The following is a 20,199-nucleotide window of genomic DNA, read 5'->3' on the forward strand; positions in this document are numbered from 1 at the left end:
GTTGCTGGGTGGAGTGTCCTGAAAATGCCAGTTGGATTTAGTTGTTAGTGTGGACTAATTCTTTTGCTGTCCTTGCTGATTTTTTTGTCTACTTGTTTGTCAGCTGTTAATGTGAGGGGAGTATTGACATTTGCAGTGATTTATTTGTACTTCTGCCCATTTTTGCTTCACCTGTTTGAAAAGCTCTTGTTAGATGCATACACATTTAAGACTGCTATGTTTTCTTAGTAAATTGACTCTTATCATACAGTTTTTCTTTATCCCTAGTCATTTCCTTTGTCTTACACTAATCACTTCGACTTTCTTTTCATTAGCATTTGCATGATATAACTTTCCATTTTTTTTACTTTTGAACCTATCTATAGCATTACACTTGAAATAATTTCTGTAGCTAGCATGTAAATGTAGCTTGGATTTTTTCCCATCTAGTCTGACAGTCTCTTTGTTGCTTGTTTAGATCATTTAAATATAATGTAATTTTAGATGTTTAGGGTTGTTGGGTTTTTTTTTTTTTTTACCATTTTAGTACTTGTTTTCTTTTTGTTCCCTATTTTTCATTCTTCTGTTCATCCTTTTCTACCTTCTTTTGGATCGTTTGAGTAGCTTTAGTATTCCACTTTATTTATCTTATTTTTGACTGAATCTCTTTGTGGTAACTTTATAGATTGAAATACATAGAATTTGGAGCACCCATTTAGCTCAGTCACTAGAGTGCAAACTCTGAGAAGGTACAAACTTAACTTTTCACAGTCTTCTTAGAATCAGTATTTTTACCACTCCAGGAGGACTTAGGTCCTGTCACCCTCCATCCTTTATTTTGTAGTTGTAATACATACCACATTGTTTCTGTTTTTCTTTCATTCCTGACATTTTAATTGACCCTCTGATACCATTTTACCTTCTTTTTGACAGTCTTCCTTTAGCACTGCTTTGAATAGGTCTGTTGGCACTGAACTCAAATCAGTTTTCCTTCATTACGAATGTATTTATTATATCTTCATTCCTGAAGGATATTTTCACTGGGTTGAGTTGACTGGGTATTTATTATTATTTTAGCACTTCAGAACTGTTCCACTGCCTTACAGAATACCTGATTGCTGATGATAAATCTATAGTCTTTTAAGTCATTGTTCCATGATAGTTATGTATCATTTTCTCTGGCTCTTTTCAGTAATTTTTTAAAATTTAGTTTTTTCATAGTTTAATTGGTGGGCTTGGGCATAGATTATTTTTGAGTTCATCTGTTTGGAATTCAGTGGATTTCTTTAATTTATTGGCTTTTGACTTTTGCTAAATTTGGTGAGCTTTTAGACATTTTTTCTTGAAATATTTTTTCTATATCATATTTTCTGTCTTCTGTCTGAGACTCCAAAGACATGAATGTTATTTTATCTTTGTTCCACACATCCTAAGACCCTAAAAAATCTTTTTACTCTTTGTTTTTCAGATTGAATAATTTCTAGCCATTTACTATCAAATTATCTAATACTTCTTTTATCTCCATTTTACTATTAAGCTCAACCAGTGAATTTTTTTAAATTTCTGTTATTATTATATTTTTAGTTCTAAAAATATTGATTTTTGTTTGAACATTCTACTTGCTGATTTTCTATGTTTTCATTCTTTACAAGACGGTTCATTTTATTTCTTAGAGTACTTTTTATAACTGCCTTAAAGTCTTTATTTGACAATTCCAACATCTGTGTCTTTTCAGTGTTTCTTTTTCCACGCAGGTTGAGACTTTTCTAGCTTATCATATGCCAGGTCATTTTTGATTGAATGCTGGATATTTTGAGTATTTTATTATGAGACTGTTGGTCTTATTTAAGTCCTATAGAGATATTTGATATTTTTGCTTTAGCAAGCAACTTATCCAGGTATAGCCAGGCTTTAAGCCCCACCCAACTGTGTGTAGGTTGTAATTTCATAAACAGTTCAGTGTTTAAAGACTTTGCAGCAATGTTTGAGTCTGTCCTGTGTGTACCAACCAGGGGTCATTTGGGACATGGGTAATGTCCCTATAGAACTTAAGTCCTCAAAGTCTGTGATCAGATTCATCCATGAGCAGTTTGGGCATAATCCCCGGAGTTCATAAACTACTTAATGAGATCACTTTCCTGAACCTCCCCCTCTTTTACAATTTTCCCAGTACTGTCCATTCCTTAGGACTCCCCTTGTTGGTTATCTAGCCAAAAAATCTGGGACTTTACTCACCCCACTTTGTCAAACACTTCTTGCAACAATGTCTGTAGCAAGACTGGGAGAGAGAGAACTGAGTAGACATTCGTGCCATCCTCTTAGGGTCAGAGGTAATATTTTGGAGAGGAAGTTTCTCCTCAGAGTTTTAGGTACCTTCAGGCCCCTGTTGTCATCATTTTCTGTGTTACTACTTTGAAATTACCTGGGGGTTGAGGGAAAAAGAAAATAGAGAAGGAAATGGATATTTCTCTCTTCTTTAAGCCCTTTCCTGTTCCATAAACTTAAACTAGAGTGCCCCAGTGCACTTTCAGGCCAAGGAATACCAGAGTTGTGGGAGGGAATCAACCTGTGGTGCTTTGCATTTTTTGTTTTGTTTTTTTTTTTTTTGGTAGTACGGAGTTTGAACTCAGAGCCTTAGGCTTGCTATGCAGGCACTCTTACCCCTTGAGCCACTCTGCCAGCCCACACTGTGGTGCTTTGAAACCTTCTTGTAGCTTCTTCAGTTGGCCTGGTGTGATTTACTTTTCAAGCATTATCAAATGTCTAGTCCATGCATTCTCCTAGGTTAGCTGCATTAGCTACATTCAGTATAAGACACTAGGTAGTTTATGCTTTCTCCATCTTAACTGAATCTTACCTCACATATGTTTTAGCTTGCTCTAAATTAACAGGTCTTCATGGTCATTGTGGCTTTGATGGATGATTGTGTAGGTTGTGTGTATCCCTTATCTGAAATGGTTGAGACTAGAACTAGTACATTTTGGAGTTTTTCACATTTTTGAATGCTTGTATAGACTTCAGTGGTTGAACAGCCCTAATCCAAAAATATTTAAAAATCCAAAATGTAAATTTGAGTTTTCAAATTAGGGATGCTCAACCTGTACCATACGTGTTTGCATATAAGTAGACTAAAAGATACAAGGTAGGGAAAATGAAGCTGTCTGGAAAACTACTCAGTGGAATATCTCATTACTTATTAATGTTCCAGTGTCTTAAAGTTAAAATTCAGGAATTTTGTTGACATTTGCTTTATTGATAAGTTCTTTTAGCAGGGACAGTAATGCAGGATTAGCAGAGATCAGAGTCAGTTAGTCCCTTATTGTGGCACTCATAATGGCTAATTATTAGTGCTCTGTTACTCAACAATCAAACTAAGGAGAAATCTAAATCAGGATTTTTGACTGACATTCAGTGGGATTTGATTGGGGTGCAGAAAACTATTATGTTTTTGTATGACTTTGCAAGTATTCTGGTCATGATTATGACATGTACTTTGCTGTATTAATAAAAGCAGTTTTAACTCCTTCATGTCTTTAATACATGCACATGTTCTTAATAAAGTATTATGATAGATAGCATGTACCTAAAGATATACAACATAATTTTTGCTTGCCAAAAAGGATACATTTATCTATAACAAAAAATTTATGGCAAATCTATTCTGTAAACATAGAGGTGTCAAGGGAGAATAATAAACATAAAAATGTTTCTCAATGCCTCTATCATTACTATTTGTCAGTAGTTAGAATAATAAATAGATTAAAAGAAAAGGCATAGGTGCCTTAGGTGTTTGTTTTGGGGACAATGATATTTGGCTCAATCTTTCCAGCTTTCTAGTCCTCAAATTAGAAAAAGCAAGGGTGTAGTAGAAAGTGGGTTTTGGAGTTAATCAGATCTGCGTTCAAATTCCACTTCTCCCACCTAATAGCTATGTGTCTATAGACAAGTTATTTAGCTTCTCCAAACCTCAAGTTGTATTTTGCTTTTTAAATTTATAAAATGTGTTGTTACAAAGATTAATAACTTTATCTTGCTAGCTGTTATATAGCTTATTAACTATGTTTATAAGATGTATATGAAACATAAATGATTTTCATAGTTAGACTTGTGTCCTATCCCTAAGATATCTTGATTATATGTGCTAGTATTCCAGAGTCTGAAAAAAAAGTCTGAAAAATCCCAAGCACTTCTGGTCCCAAACATTTCACATAGAGGATATTCAACCTGTAAGTCTAAAATATATAATTATAGATTTATATCTAAATCTGCACTAATTTTTGTTTCTCTAAAATGTCTTTGTGATTTTGTTAAACTGCCCCCTTAATTTCTTTACAAATCTTTTACTTTTCAAGGATACATTACCATATTTATAAAAGGAAAATATCCAACTTAAATATAATCTGAACTAAGAGTTTTCTTTTCAGATTTCTGGAAGTTAAAATATTTGTGACACATACACATATATCTATTTAATTCCTTGTTCTTCTATTTCACCAGGAAAGGAAGGGCAAGGAATCCTGGGGCCTGAAGCTCAGGCAGGTGATGCAGGATGCACAGGTACTCTTGCTGTTTTCTCTCACAGCCTTTGAAGGAGGCATTTGTGACACTGGCTTTTTGCATTTTAAGCCCTAAATTTAGTCTTTCTCCTCCTCTTTTATCTTGCCCTCCTTAAATGTTTAAGCACTTTGGCATATACATAGCTCAAAGTTAATATTATTTAAATACAATGTAGACTTATAGCTTTATATAATATAGCAGATTTTTCCATTCTATAAGGATGACAAGAATGATAATCCAAAAATAAGTGAGTGAAAATTCAAGTATACATTAAATTTTTACTGAAGTTATAGAATTATAGATCTAATAACTGTTTTGAGTTTCATTATTAGTTACCAAGGTCTGCTTTGAATTACCCATGAGACAGAAAAGAGAAGAGAGAAAGCAAATGTCATAGGTTGTCTGTAAGTTAGATGATAATCATGAATATTGATGAGTTGAGTGAACATGTCACAGCAAACAAGAGAATTAAATTTTTCTTGTAATTTCTGTGATTGCAAGGGCCACAATGAAGTTGAATTGTAGTAAACAAGGAAATTCTACATGACTAAAAAGTACATACTCCTGAAACTTAAGGCTATTGCTCTGTAAAGGATTCAGATCATATTTAAGAAGCAAAAGAGTAAGTGGAAAACTAAATCATGATAGTACCAGACACTTTTTATTGTTTCCCCTAAGCCGGGTAGAATTGTTAGAATGTAAACTTGAAAAATTCCAAATTATTCAAACATTTCCTCAGATTACTGTACTTGAAAGAAATATAATTGTATTATTTATATCCAGTCATAGATTGTCTTTATCATATAATTTTAATTCAATTTTTTCCTTCTTTTCTATGTTTTTAATATTCATAGATCTTTGACTTTGAAATACATTTTAGGGGTATTCCATAGAGCCCTATAAATTTATCTTTTTGTGTCAAAAACAAATTTTCATCTGTAATATAAATATTAGTACTCCCATAGTTATCAGTCAGTTGCATAAAACAAACGGTAAATCTTTGTGCTATTATTAAAGGTGAATTCCAAATTAATTAATTAATAATGGAGTATGTGATAAGCTGTGGCACTTACTGACTGAGGCTTTATAATCTTCCCTTGGTCATGTGTAACTTGCATGAATAATGTATCCAGGTATGCTTGTTATCAAATATTTGTCATGCTAGCCTACAGATCATATAAAATATTTAAACATACTATTTGTTAATAGTAAAACAATAATGTCATATAAAATATTTAAACTGTATATTTGCTATTAGGAAATCAACAATGTTAATAAATACAAAGGAATGCTATTTATTGCTCTGTATGACCAGATCTATAAGACCATCTGTCCTTCTAGGCAAAATACTATTAAAAAAAGACATGCATAGTTCCAAGTTTATAGTATTTTATCTCACTATAAATAACTTATTAATAAATGAATACTTTTAGTTTGAAATACTGGTATATATAAATTCTCTCAAAAAAATCATGTCTGGAAAGCAGAGTAACCTTGTATTAACCAAAGTTGCCACTAAATGTTAAGGCCTGCCTACCCATAAGAAGAGAATCCCTACTGCATTAATTTCTCTGGACCATGGGGAGGAGTCAGGAGCAAGCAAACATTTAATAAAGCTCCAATTAATGTGGCCTTAAGGAAAAAAGGATAGAAATTGAACTTTTGACACTTTTGAGCAGTTACACTTTCAAATTATGTTGCCTTTGCTTTTGTTACTTCTTGGCTTCTAGGAATAACAAGCTGACAAAAAACATGGTACAAAGGTCACTATCATTAGTTCAGAACTTTGTCAGGTGTTTTCCATAGCTGACTTCCTTTTGCTGTTCTTGAAGCTAAGGTACCTGTAGACTGCCCTTAATATTCAGCAAGTCAAATATTCGCCCCTAATATCCTCTGTTCTCCTGAACATCCCTTTTTGTTTTTATAGTTAGTAGGTTTGCCAAGTTTCAAAAATGGAAGATAAAGTTTGGAGGAAACCATAGGATACTTTATTCTGTATAAGGAAAAAAACTTTATATTGATGGCTAAGTAAAACATTTTAGTCTTTATATTAAATATTTGCTCTACTTAATTTGTGATTGTAACCCTATAATTCTATACTTTGCCAGTCAGCTCTGAGTTCTATTCTACCTAAAAGAAAACTAAATTATCATATTTCTGTTTAGTCTTTATATTAAATATTTGCTCTATTTAATTTGTGATTGTAACCCTATAATTTTATACTTTGCCAGTCAGCTCTGAGTTCTGTTCTACCTAAAAGAAAACTAAATTATCATATTTCTGTATGTTTATTAAATTTCTCTAACATTTAAATACAAGGTTATCAGTCTTAAGACCAGAAAACTTGATTTATAATTGACTTTTTTGACACTTTAAATTTTATGGGTAAAACTATAGAACTTCTGGTTTCAGCTTGAAATTAGGCTTGATAAATGTGGGTTCATAAAGATAGTATAAAGAGCCCAGAATTTGATATCAGACATATTACACCAAATTATCTGCTATAATTATAATACTTTTTTCCTGCATTATCTTGGAAAAGCTGTGTTAACTTTTCTAACCCTAATTTTTTAATTAAGAACAATTTTAATTGTGAAATCATGATGTTCACCTTACAGGACTGCTTTAAGAAAAATAGCTAACAATTATGTAGCACTTAATACATGCCAGGTACAGTATTAATAAATACATTACTCTATTAATTTAATCTTCACAACAACTTTAAGAGTTACTGTTATTAAATACTAATTGTATACGACGTAAACTGATTGTGTACAGCTCACAAACTTATTAATGGACATAAAAGTTTTTCATTTTGTAGTCAGTAGTAACAGTTTCTGGCATATTATAAATATTAACTTGTTTAACATCACTCTTACATGTGAAACCCACAGCAATTTAATATCTAAGAATAATTCTTTTTTTTGAAGTCAGCAAGCTCTTTGAAAGTCAGCAATGTCATAGCATAATGTTTACTTCTAACTCTTACTTGCCTTCTGTATGCCCTGTAGAATTTTATGCTAACATAAAAATTTCTTCTTTAAGGGCATTTTGATCAACTCATATTTCCATATAAGAAGAGTATGTTTATAAATTAAACTGGGAATTTCTCTTTAATTTCTAGGGCCCACAAGATTCTTAAGGGTTAAAAAATTATAGACCAATTAGTCACTTATATTAATAGTTCATACTTGATCCAACCTAAATATATTATACATTTTAATAAATAAGTGTTAAAGAAAATGTTATTGAAAGTAAGATTAAAGTAGATAAGGTTTTTCTTAATTTCTGAGCCCAAACTCAAGATCCTCCTGCTTCAGCCTCCCAAATGCTGGGATTACAGAATGCACCACCCCACGCAGCTTAATGTTCATTATTCCTAAAGCATTAATGCTGTTTCTGGTTTTTTTTTTTTTTCATTTAGCAGTAAGATAACCTTATTCTCAAATGAGAAGATCAAATAAAATGCTTTATTATAACTATGAGTTACTCAGTTCTTTATACATCTTCATACTTATGCTAAGAGTTATAGCTGTCTGTCAATAAAAATATTTTAAGGTCCTGCACTAATAATTCAGTTAAGTACTCTTCAATATTGTTGAAAACAAAAATTCAAAGCCACCTAATGTGCAACAGATTTGTTTCCTACCCATTAGAATCATTTCAGTACTTTTGCCAATACACTTTTAATAAAAATTCTTTTTCATATCATACTACATGTGCTGTCTATCTTTTGATCAATACTTTATTTCACCCAATTTCTGGAAAATTTCTACCTAATCTAACTTAGCAAAGCCAGTTGTTACTGTCATACAGTCAGCCAAATCAGACTTCCTGGAGAAAAAGTATGTCTTCATTTTACCAGTACACATTTTGAGGAATTTTATAAAAACTTATTCAATAAGGAAATATGTGATGAATATATAAATTAGAAATAAATAAGAATATATAAAATGCAAATAAATACATCTTATAAAAGTAAACTACTCAGTATTGAAGCCAAAGTTAAGATGCTATAAATCTAACTTAATTTTTATAAGTTATAAAAATCTTTGACTACATTTAGAACCAGTCAGTATATAGGTAAGCTTATGTATATATATGTGTGTGTGTATATAAATATATATGTATGTATCTGTTATTGAAGAAGAAAAATTCCTATATAATACAGACTATAATTCTGATAAGTATATACTATTTAAAAACTCATTACTCAAATAGCTAGCATATATACAATTTTTTTGGTAAGATGTAGAAAATATTAACATTTTATTAGATGAATTCTAAATTGAAAAAACACATTTCTTTGGTGGTACTTGGTATTGAAGCTAGGGCCTTGCTATGTAAGTGTTCTATTACTTAAGCTGTGGTTCCCAGCCCTTTTGTTTTTTATTTTGATTTTGAGATAGGGTTTTAGTAATTTTACCTGAGCTGATTTCAGACAGTCCTCATGCTTCTGCCTCCTAAGTAACCAGGATTACAGACCTGCACCACCACACCTGACTTTGTAACAATTTGATAAAAAAAAAATAATTGAACCTATCTTGTCAAATCTTAACTATATGGAGTCTACAAGAAATCACATAAAATACCAATTTAATTTATGAGTTTTGTGTAATTTAACTTGAAAATTTGAAATTGCATTGAAAAGACTTGATGGCACTGAAATGTATTGCTTTACCTATTCAAAAATGCTTATTTTTCCAGCTGATGATAGTGTCTACAGAATGTTTGCGGATGCTCTTTGCTTTGCTCTCATCAGTCTCCTGGAGAGCAGTAAGCTGTTTAGTAATGGTTTAGGGTGCAACACATGACGTAATTAAAGGAAAATTCCCCTCACTTCTTTGTCCGTGTCATGGCACGTAGTTGATGTCAGCATCCCACCAGGGCCCGCTATCCATTTCAGCTGCAGTGCTTACACCTCACAGGAGGACATGTAAACAGGAAACTGGAAGGCCTCTAGTGTTTTTATGTCACTTGTGTTAACCAATAAAGGAGGTTTTCCCAAGTCAGTATTTTCAACTTTTCTCCTTTGGCACCCTAGAGATTTTTATACTCCAAAGCAGTGTACCATATTAGTATTACTGATAGGTGGAGAGATGTGCCTTTCTTTCTTTTCAGAAAGTGGGAACAAAGGGTTCTGTGAAAAGTGGAGAAGAGAAGAACCTTCAGGATGATGCTAAGAAAGAGTCTATCCATGGGAGTTGGAGTCTGGGGATTGATTCCCTTAAAGCCAGCAGTATCAGCTCACCTCTTAAAAAGTCTTCACTTACTTATAAATACAGCAACCCCAGTTAGGGACCTACTACCATGAATTAAATAGTATTAATTCTTACTGTGCAGCAGATACTAAGTAGTTGATAGCTTACTGGCTATATTAAAAAGGTGAAAGAATTATGAATCACTGTTATTACCATTCCATTGATTCTCGGGTTTTAAATATGAGTCACCCTGAGGAGTTTGGTTCTATTACTGTGCAGGGGATTTAGCAAGATTGTTTCAGTAACTGTCAAACAAAAAATGCCCATACATCACCATTGTAATCTGGACCAATTTCAGTCTGCTAGGAAGTGCCATTTTACACATTTAGAATGAACTATTCAGTCTGAAGTCTATAAAGAAGTCAGCCAGGAGTCATGCTAATTCATTACTCACCACCAGCATGGAGTAAACATTCTCCTCTAGAGCCTGTCTGAAAAGACTCTTCTAGAGCCTGTCTGGAAAAGTCTCCTCTAGAGCAGCAAATGAAGGAAACCGTAGTGCAGCAAGGCTGCCAAAGAACTCAGCAACACTCTAGGCAGCCTGCTCAGGTGAACTCATTCTGTTCTCTTATACCTTTTTAACTCAAGAAAAGTAGTCTCTGACTTAATCTTGTGGTTAAACATTTATTGAGGCAGAAATAGAGAAAGAATTGCCTTGTTTATATAGGGAATTCTAGAGGAAATAACAATTTTTGGTGATTTGATCCCTTTTGACTCAGAAGTCTTTCTAACTATATATAATTATTAAAGCTATTTTTAAAAGAACCATATAACTGAACTGAAAAAATGGTTATATGGGAGTGACTCAGATGCAAAGTATAACGTGAAGTATTATGATAGGCTGCTAAGAAAGTGATCTGTGAAAACAAAGGTTTTCTTATTTCTTGCTTTATCAAGTGAGAAATAATTCAGTCAACTTTATTACTTTCTCTGAGTTTTGTTTATTCAAATGGAATAGAAGAATGGCTCTAAAGCTTAAAAGGAATATGAGAATTTCAGACATTTATAACACTCTGTGGTTTTTTGAGACAAGGTCTCCCTATGAAACCCAGGTAGACCATAAACCTCTAGATCCTCCTGCCTATATCTACAAAGTACTGGGATTAAGGCATGTGCAACCATACCCAGCTTATAACTCTTTAAATGTATAAAGTAAAATGACTTCTTTGTAGATTTCAAAAAACAAATAGAATTCATTTTTAGTTTCCAGTAACTATTTCCTATTTCAAGAGTGATCATGTGCTGTCTCAAGATAATTTCTTATTTAGAAAAATTATGTGACAACTTGGTGGTAAAATTGCTTTTTATAAAGAATTCATTTCTTTTAGTAAAAGATGACGAATGCGACTCAGATGCAGAAAATGAGCAAAACCACGATCCTAATGTTGAAGAGTTCCTTCAGCAACAAGACACTGCTGTCATCTACCCTGAGGCGCCAGAAGAAGACCAGAGGCAGGGCACGCCGGAAGCCAGTGGGCATGACGAAAATGGTAAGCAGAACTTCACACTTATTTTTCTTCCTCAATTTAAAGGATCATTTTTTCTATTTCTCTAATATGGGAATCTGTTTTACTATAGGGAATAATTTTGAGGACCAAAATTTATCGTGGGTACCTATAAGAGAGTAGACTTAATACTGAGGCATTATCACCCAGGGTAACAGTGCAGAATTAGATTATTAGCTGCTGTGTATGTAGAGGTAACTGCACGTAAAGCCTTAGAAAAGTGTCTGGATGTCAGTTTCCATTCACACAAATGGCAGCAGGAAGTAGAAATGAGGACTAGTTTGACCCTTACTGCCCTTTGATTCTTTTTCACTATTCTTTTAGCAAGCCAAACTTGGTTTACTGACACAAAACATACTTACTATTTGGAGAGAATAGTTTTTCTGTATATTCTTTAGTCCACTCTGATATGAACACTCCACGTATAAAAAAATAGTGAAAACACAGTAATAGACACTCCTGAAAAGAAATCAACTGTCACTCTGTCCTTCCAAACACAATAAAGAGATGAAAATCACATGCACATGTTCCTGTAAGAAATTTTATGCAACATCTACAACAAGAATAGGAAGGTACTAGAAATGTTTAAGGATTGGTGAAGTATTATTATCTTAAACCTGGGACCATGGGTTACAGATCATGCCTGTGATCCCAGTTATTTGGCAAGTGGAGACAGTAGGATCATGGTTTGAGGCCAACCTAGGCAAAAGTTATCAAGACACTATCTTAAAAACAAACCAGGCATGGTGGCACCTGTAGTCCCATCTACTTGGGACTGGTCCCAGGCAAGCTCTGAGAAGAGTTATTGAGACCCTATCTGAAAAACAAACTAAAAACAAAAGGACTGGGAACATGGCTTAAGTGGTAAAGTGCTTGCCTAGCAAGTATGAGCCCACAAGTTTAATTGCTAGTGCTACAAAGAATATATCCTAAATCTTGCTTTATTTTTCCATAGTTCCCAATTGAGTAGATAAATTTAACTTAGAATTCAAGTAATCAACTTTGAAGTTTTTGGAAGAAATTGAGAAAGATGGCATGAAAGCCAGAATAGATTTCATGGCAAGGAGTCAATTGTATCTTTCTTAAATCAGAAATCAACTATGAAAAGAGAAACAGGAGCCCAGTATGGCAGCATTGGCACGTGCCTATATAAACCCGGCAGACGGGGGGCTGAGGCCAGCCTGTGCTGCATCCTGAGACCAGGCCTCAAATGAAAAAAAGCAGAATCAGGTTCTACTGTAGAATAGATTAAATTTTCTATAATCAAACCTGTGACAAAAGAAACAGAAGTAGGACACTCTAGAACTGTTTGTCCCAGTGCGCTAACAGGTGCATTTTTGAAAAATGCAGATTATTGAGGCTGGGGTAACTGCATTTCAGCTAAATCTTATCATTAGTACTTAGTTGCTCTATATGTGTGTTTGTAGAGTCCATGCTTGTAATGCTGGAAGACTCTACCATATCTACTTTCATTGCTTGGGGATTTTTTTCTCCTAAAGAAAATGTACCATTTCACCTGAAGAAACAGGTTGTGATAGAAATGAAAGGGAAATAGAAAAACATTAAATATATATGTATATAGGTAAAATTTTTATGCGACAGAGACTTTCAAAAAGCCTTAATGAAAAAAGTAAAGATATGTTTCATTACATAGATCCAATAAGGTTGAGCCTTGTAAAGTTTGTCATTGTGGAGCTGGTGGAGTAGCTCAAGTGGTAGCATGCCTGCCCAGCAAGCATGAGGCCCTGAGTTCAAAACCCAGTACCACAATAAATAGTTCGCCATTGTAAATCAACACACCAAAATCTCCTAAACAGTGGAGAGCTAACTATTCTGAATTAGTAAAACATGCAAATTATAGACTATGTTGATAGTTTAGATGTTCTCTAATTTTTCAGGTTTATATTGTAACTTAATTAAATGCTAATAAAGTATTGCCAAGTAAGTCCTGTCACACCAGCAATATGTAGTTACATAGAAAAAGTGATTATCCTCAGAAACACTTAAGTTTTTAAATTTTCAGGAGATTAAACAAGCAGTCCTGTATTTCCTAGTGAGCTGTAAATCATCAAACTTAACTCCACCATCTAGCATGTTACATAGTCACAAATTCTCAGTCAATGAGGAAAAGATATAGGGGATGTTTCCAAGATTCTACATTAAGAATTATTACCAGTTGGAAATGTTATGTTGCCCACCAAAGGAAATCTATGGCATAAAAATTGACAAGTTTTGTTTTAAAAAGATAAGAATATTCATGGTTACAGATTTACGAAGAGATTATACAGTTTGAAACTGGTCAGATATAGGTTGGCTTTATTTTCTAGTAGCATTGAATTAATCCCTTCAGTTCACTATAGGAATTCTGAAAAGAAATATTTTCCCCCTGTATAGCAAACCTTCATTGCCAAAAGGTGATTCTTATAAAACAAGATTTAAATATTTTTCAAAAATGAAAACACATTTTGTTTGTTATAAATCTAGTTCTGTAAGCTCTAATTTATCCAGAATGCCTTTGTTTTCTGAAAGTTATACATATTTTTCATACCTGTAAAACTATACATAAAACTTGCCACTGTATTTCTATAGTAGAAAGACCATGAAAGGTCACACATGGAGGTCTTCATGGGTCAGGCCTACATCTGGCCTCCAGAACTTTCCATATACATTCTTTTTGGTTTGAACTCAGTCACGTGGTCACACCTAACTGCAAGGTGGTCTTGGAAACATACTCTGACTGGGACAACTTATTCTGTAAGATGGCAATTTTATAGTGTCATTTTTCAATTCAAAAAAATTAACATTAAATAAATAATGATAGTTGTTACCAGTAGAGAGGTTCTATTATACAGTTGCCTTTAATAGGTATACATTTACAAATGTAACCAACATCTTACATCTTGTGTTTTGTCTGGGTAACCATAAAGAAAGAAGGGAAGAATTATGATTTGGTGAAAAAGATAGGGGACTTAAAAGTCAGACTGAATACTGGCTTTGTGTCTTTTAAGTTATTTAACCTTTCTGAGTCTCATATTTTGTCCTTTATACACTAGGGATGTGTGTTATTGTATTGTTTTGAGGATGAAATACAAAATGGATAGCACATTATTTGGCATATAGAATATGATGCAGTAGTAACTTTAGTAATATCTTCTAAATGTTTTACATTTAAAATATATAATCTCTTTTACAGGAACACCAGACGCGTTTTCCCAATTACTTACCTGCCCATATTGTGATAGAGGCTATAAACGCTTTACCTCTCTGAAAGAACACATTAAATATCGCCATGAAAAAAATGAAGATAACTTCAGTTGCTCCCTGTGCAGTTACACTTTTGCATACCGAACCCAGCTTGAACGTCACATGACGTCACATAAGTCAGGAAGAGATCAAGTAAGTGAAATGACCAAGAGATCACTAACTTTCCAAACTTTGGGAACTCAACCCTCAGTGAACAACAAGTATTATAGTATACCTAAAAGGATGTACTAAACACTGTCTTGTCTGCAGCCTTCTAAAAATGGAAGTTATTTGTGGGCTTTTTAAATCTCTTCAGATAAGATTTTTCCATCTTGATTAAATTATTTTGCTTATACCATACCAAATATTCCTCCAAATTTGGAAAGTTTCAGATTACATTCTGCCAAAATGTTCAGTGAAGGAAAATAAATATTACTACTGGCCAAATTGAGAAGAAAATTTAGTTTTAAAAATTTTCTTTGAACCAGTGACTATTTATTCTCAGTATAAGAAACTGGTTTTTTCCGACAGTAAGTTGACTCCTAAGAATCTAAAATTTAGAATTTTTACTTAGAAGACTATTTTCATATGCTAATTCTTTGTCACTGAGCCCATTTTCTAGAAGTATAAGCCAAGGATGTTCTCTAACTCTTTAGCTACATTTAAACTCATAGCTATATTTGGGGCTAAAAATAAATTGTCTTTTTTTTAAGATCCTAATAACTGTCAGCTATCAGCAATTGAATTAGTACCCATTTAACACTAACTTTAAAAAGTAAATATTCAACTACACTGGGCATGGTACAGCATTTTTCGGGTTGGGGCACATGTGCAGTTTCTTTTTTTTTTTTTTGAAGAATTTCAATTCATTTTATTTTTTATCATTTTTTTATTTGCTTACATGTGTATACATTGTTTGTACCAATTCCCTCCCATCCCCCTAACTGCCTCCCCCCACCCCCGCTTCCAGGCAGAACATATTCCACCATCTTCTTCTCCAATTTTGTTGAAGAGAAAACATAAGAGATAATAAGAAAGACATAGCATTTTCTCTTGTTTGAGGTAAAGATAGATATACAGAGAGATTCCTAGCATTGCTTCCATGCACTTGTGTATTACAACCAACATTGGATCATTTCTACCATACCTCTTCACTACTTCCTAGTCCCCTTCCCATAGTGGCCTCTGCTAATTTTAAATTACTTTTTTCGCTCCTCAACAGGGAGCACATGAACCACATTCAAGTTTTAGGCTTCCTTTCCTTTCCCTATTTTTCCCGTGCACATTCTCCCCTTAGCATGTGGCCCATATACAACAATATTACTGCATTTGTTTTAGGTCTATAATCCGCGTATGAGGGAGAACATGCAAAGTTTGGCCTTTGAGTCTGGCTAACTTCGCTTAAGATGATGTTCTCCAGTTCCATCCATTTACTTGCATATGACGAAATTTCATTCTTTATGGCTGAGTAAAATTCCATTGTGTATAAATACATTTCTTGATCTATTCATCAATTGTGGGGCATCTTGGCTGTTTCCATAGCTTGGCTCCTGTAAACAGTACAGCAATAAATGTGTGTGCAGGTGCGTTTGTAATAACCTGAGTCACATTCCTTTGGGTATATCCCTAGGAGAGGGATTACTGGATCATATGGCAGATCTTAGTTTTTTAAGGAGCCTTCATATTGTTTTCCAAAGTGGTTGTACTAGCTTACATTCCCACCAGCAGTGTATGAGGGTTCCTTTTTCCCCACATCCTCACCAGCATTTGTTGGTGGTGGTGTTCTTGATGATAGCCTTTTTTTTTTGGCCATTTGAGTTTCTTCCTTAGAAAAAGTTCTGTTTAGTTCAGTTGTCCACTTCTTTATTGGTTCATTGATTTGGGGGGAGTTTAGTTTTTTGAGTTCCTTGTATATTCTGGTTATCAGTCCTTTGATATATACCTAGCAGATATTTCTCCCATTCTGTGGGTGGGCTCTTCAATTTAGAGACCATTTCTTTTGTTGTGTAGAAGCTTTTTAATTTCATATAGTCCCATTTGCCCATCCTTTCTCTTAGTTGCTGGGCTGATGGAGTTCTACTGATAGTCCTTATCTATTCCTATGGTTTCTAAGGTATTCCCTGCTCTTTCATGTACTAAAAAGGTTTCGGGTCTGGTATTAAGGTCCTTAATTCACTTTGAGTTGATACTAGTACAGGATGACAGGCATGGATCTTTTCAGTTTTCTACAGTCAGATAGCCACTTTTCCCAACAACATTTGTTGAGGCTGTCTTTTCTCCACCGTATGCTTTTGGTGCCTTTGTCAAAGATAAAGTGGGCATAGCTGTGTGGATTCATATCCAGGTCCTCTGTTCTGTTCCACTGGTCTCCATACCTTTTTTACACCAGTACCATGCTGTTTTTATTGCTATGGCTCTGTAGTATAGTTTGAAGTCGGGTATTGTGATACCTCCAACATTGCTCTTTTTGCTCAGTATTGGCTTAGCTATTTATGGTCTTTTGTGATTCCAAATGAACTTTAGGGTAGATTTTTCAATCTCTGTGATGAATGTCATTGGAATTTTGATGGATATTGCATTGAACATGTAGATTGCTTTTCGTAGTGTAGCCATTTTTACTATGTTGATTCTACCAATCCATGAGCATGGGAGATCTTTCCATCTTCTATAGTATTCCTCTATCTCTTTCTTCAGTGGTTTGTAGTTCTCCTTGAAGAGGTCATTTACGTCCTTCATTAAGTTTACTCCTAGGTATTTAATTTTTTTGGAGGCTATTATAAATGGAATTGTTTTTCTGTATTCTTTCTCAGTTTGTTCATTGTTTATGTATAGAACGGCTACTGATTTTTGTAAGTTGATTTTGTATCCCACTACACTGGTGAAGCTGTTTATGGTGTCTAGAAGTTTTTGGGTGGAGTTTTTTGGGTCTTTGAGGTATAGAATGATGTCATCTGCAAATAAGGATATTTTGACTATTTCTTTGCCTATTTGTATTCCTTTTATTACTTCTTCTTGCCTAATTGCTCTGGCTAGGAATTCCAGAACAATGTTGAATAGGAGTGGGGAGAGTGGGCACCCTTGTCTCATTCCTGAGTTTAGGGGTAATGGTTTCAGTTTTTCTCCATTAAGTATAATGTTGGCTATCGGTTTGTCATATATAGCCTTTAAAATGTTGAGATACATTCCTTCTATTCCTTGTTTTCTTAGAGCTTTTATCATGAAGTGGTGATGAATCTTATCAAAGGCTTTTTCTGCATCTATTGAGATCATCATGTGGTTTTTGTCTTTGCTTCTGTTAATGTGCTGTATTACATTTATTGATTTGCATATCTTGAACCATCCCTGCATCCCTGGGATGAAGCTGAATTGGTCATGGTGAATGATCTTTCTGATATGTTGTTGGATTTGGTTTACCACTATTCTATTGAGGATTTTTGCATTGACGTGCATTAAGGAGACTGGTCTGTAGTTCTCTTCTTTTTGAATGTGTCCTTGTGTAGTTCTGGGAGGAGTGTAATACTGGCTTCATAGAATGATTTGGACAGTGTTCCTCCCCTTTCTATTTCATGGAGAAGTTTAAGGAGTGTTCTTATTAGTTCTTTTATGAAGGTCTGGTAGAATTCAGCTGAGAATCCATCAGGTCCTGAACTTTTCTTTTTTGGGAGACTCTTTATTGCTGCTTCAATTTCATTATGTGTTATAGATCTGTTTAAGTGGTTAATATCTTCTTGGTTCAGTTTTGGATGGTCATAAGTATCTAGAAATTTGTCCATTTCTTCAAGATTTTCCAATTTATTGGACTATAGATTCTGAAAGTAGTCTCTGATGATTCCTCGGATTTCCATGGTATTTGTTGTTATTTCCCCTTTTTTCATTTCTTATTTTGCTAATTTGGGTCTTTTCACTCCTCATTTTAGTCACATTTGCCAGGGGCTTGTCATTCTTGTTTATTTTTTTCAAAGAACCAGCTTTTTGTTGTGTTGATTCTTTGTATGGTTTTTTTGTTCTCTATTTCATTAATTTCAGCCCTTGTTTTTATTATTTCTCTCCTTCTGCTTGTTTTGGGTTTTGCTTGCTCTTCTTTTTCTAGGAGTTTGAGTTGTAGCATTAGGTCGTTTATTTGAGATCTCTGTCCTTCTAATAGATGCACTCATGGCTATAAACTTTCCTCTTAGGACTGCCTTTGCTGTGTCCCATAGGGTCTGGTATGTTGTATTTTGATTTTCCTAATAACTGTCAGCTATCAGCAATTGAATTAGTACCCATTTAACACTGACTTTAAAAATCAAATATTCAACTACACTGGGCATGATATGGCATTTTGGGGGCAGGGGCACATGTCCAGCTTCTCATATCAAAGGGTTATAAGTATCTACATACTGAATTTTTGAGAACTCTGCCCAGTGTAGGTGCCTAATATGAGTCACATGTCCCACAGAGAATAGGTTAGATATTTGCCAAGATGATGGCAAACAAAAAAGCATAACAGAAAGAAGGAGCAGAGTCAACTTGTTTCTCAAGGACTTCAGGAAATAACAAGATAATAGGGGAAGAGGAGCAGTGAAGAGAATAGGGCCAGAATTTCCAACAATAGGCAATGGTGAAGTCCCCAAATGGGATGGAGTATGAAGAGAAGGAGGAAATTGACACAGAAAAGGAACTGCTGGGACAAACACCACTTGCTTATCATGTTCCCTTATTGAGGAATCTTACCCAGGATAATACAATGAAATACTTTTCTAATGGACCACAGAATAGACAAGGCTTGGGGAAAGAGCCTGGTGCTGTGACACTTGGAAAAAGATCCATCGTGCAGGGGCTACCACCATACCCTCTCTATACTGAGGGCCCTTATCAGAGGAAAAAAGCAGGGTGACAGCAGAAGACACCATTATCAATGCAATATCTAAAATCCCTGATGAGCATAAAGGCCACTCTTGGTATTATTTTTCTGGGGGGTACAAACAGAGTGGGTTTTGTACATAAACTGTGGGCTAGAGGAAGGTCAGGAAGGAGCTGTGTTCAACACAGCAGCCTATAATGTGAGGAAGTGTCACTGAGAAGCCTTGGAAATAATTCAGGTCACGATCAGCAAGTTGAAGTATGGATGGTCTCTCTTTGGAAATCATGCTGTGACTAAAAGATAAGCATTTCCATATTTTGTTATTATATTCATTCAACAAATATATATTCCATGTCAGGTCCTGTTACAGGTATTAAAGAGACAAGAATGAAAAAGTCAAAGTCCTAACAAGGGAGTGTTCATTATTAGGTGATATAAAAGAGAAATAAAGTAGAATTCAGGTAGTATAAAAGAAGTAAAGGGTAAGAAGACAGAAAGTAGTGTAAAAGCTATAGTTTTTACAGGGTAGGGAAAACTGAGAATGAGACTTCTTAACTGAATCCTTAATAAAATGAAAGAGCCAGTCTTGGAATATTGAGGGAGAGCTTTCTAGTCATAGGGAACAGAATGAAACTGTGAAAAGCCTTGTGGCAGGGACCTGGCTGGCATGTCCAAGGAACAGTAAAGTGGCCAATGTGAACAGCCAGATGATGTGGGCCTTTGTGTAGGGCAAGATGAAGACTTTAAATTTTACTCTAAAATATGATAGGGAAGCCTTTGAAGAATATTGGATTTTAAATTTTTATTTGAA

General features: G+C 34.3%; 1 protein-coding gene across 16 annotated transcripts in view; it reads left to right on the forward strand.

The window, feature by feature from the left end:
* Positions 1-20,199, forward strand: part of Zeb1 (zinc finger E-box binding homeobox 1) — a 170,798-nt gene that overhangs the window by 135,286 nt on the left and 15,313 nt on the right. For 15 of the 16 annotated variants that reach the window (XM_074056210.1, XM_074056217.1, XM_074056202.1 and 12 more), the window contains 3 exons: positions 4,477-4,536; positions 11,126-11,287; positions 14,496-14,698. In XM_074056210.1, coding sequence (XP_073912311.1) covers positions 4,477-4,536; positions 11,126-11,287; positions 14,496-14,698 — 425 coding nt within the window. The remainder of the gene's footprint in view (positions 1-4,476; positions 4,537-11,125; positions 11,288-14,495; positions 14,699-20,199) is intronic. The other variant, XM_020170736.2, reaches the window with a different exon arrangement.

The sequence above is a fragment of the Castor canadensis genome, chromosome 15 (assembly GCF_047511655.1).
Source record: "Castor canadensis chromosome 15, mCasCan1.hap1v2, whole genome shotgun sequence".
NCBI lineage: Eukaryota > Metazoa > Chordata > Mammalia > Rodentia > Castoridae > Castor > Castor canadensis.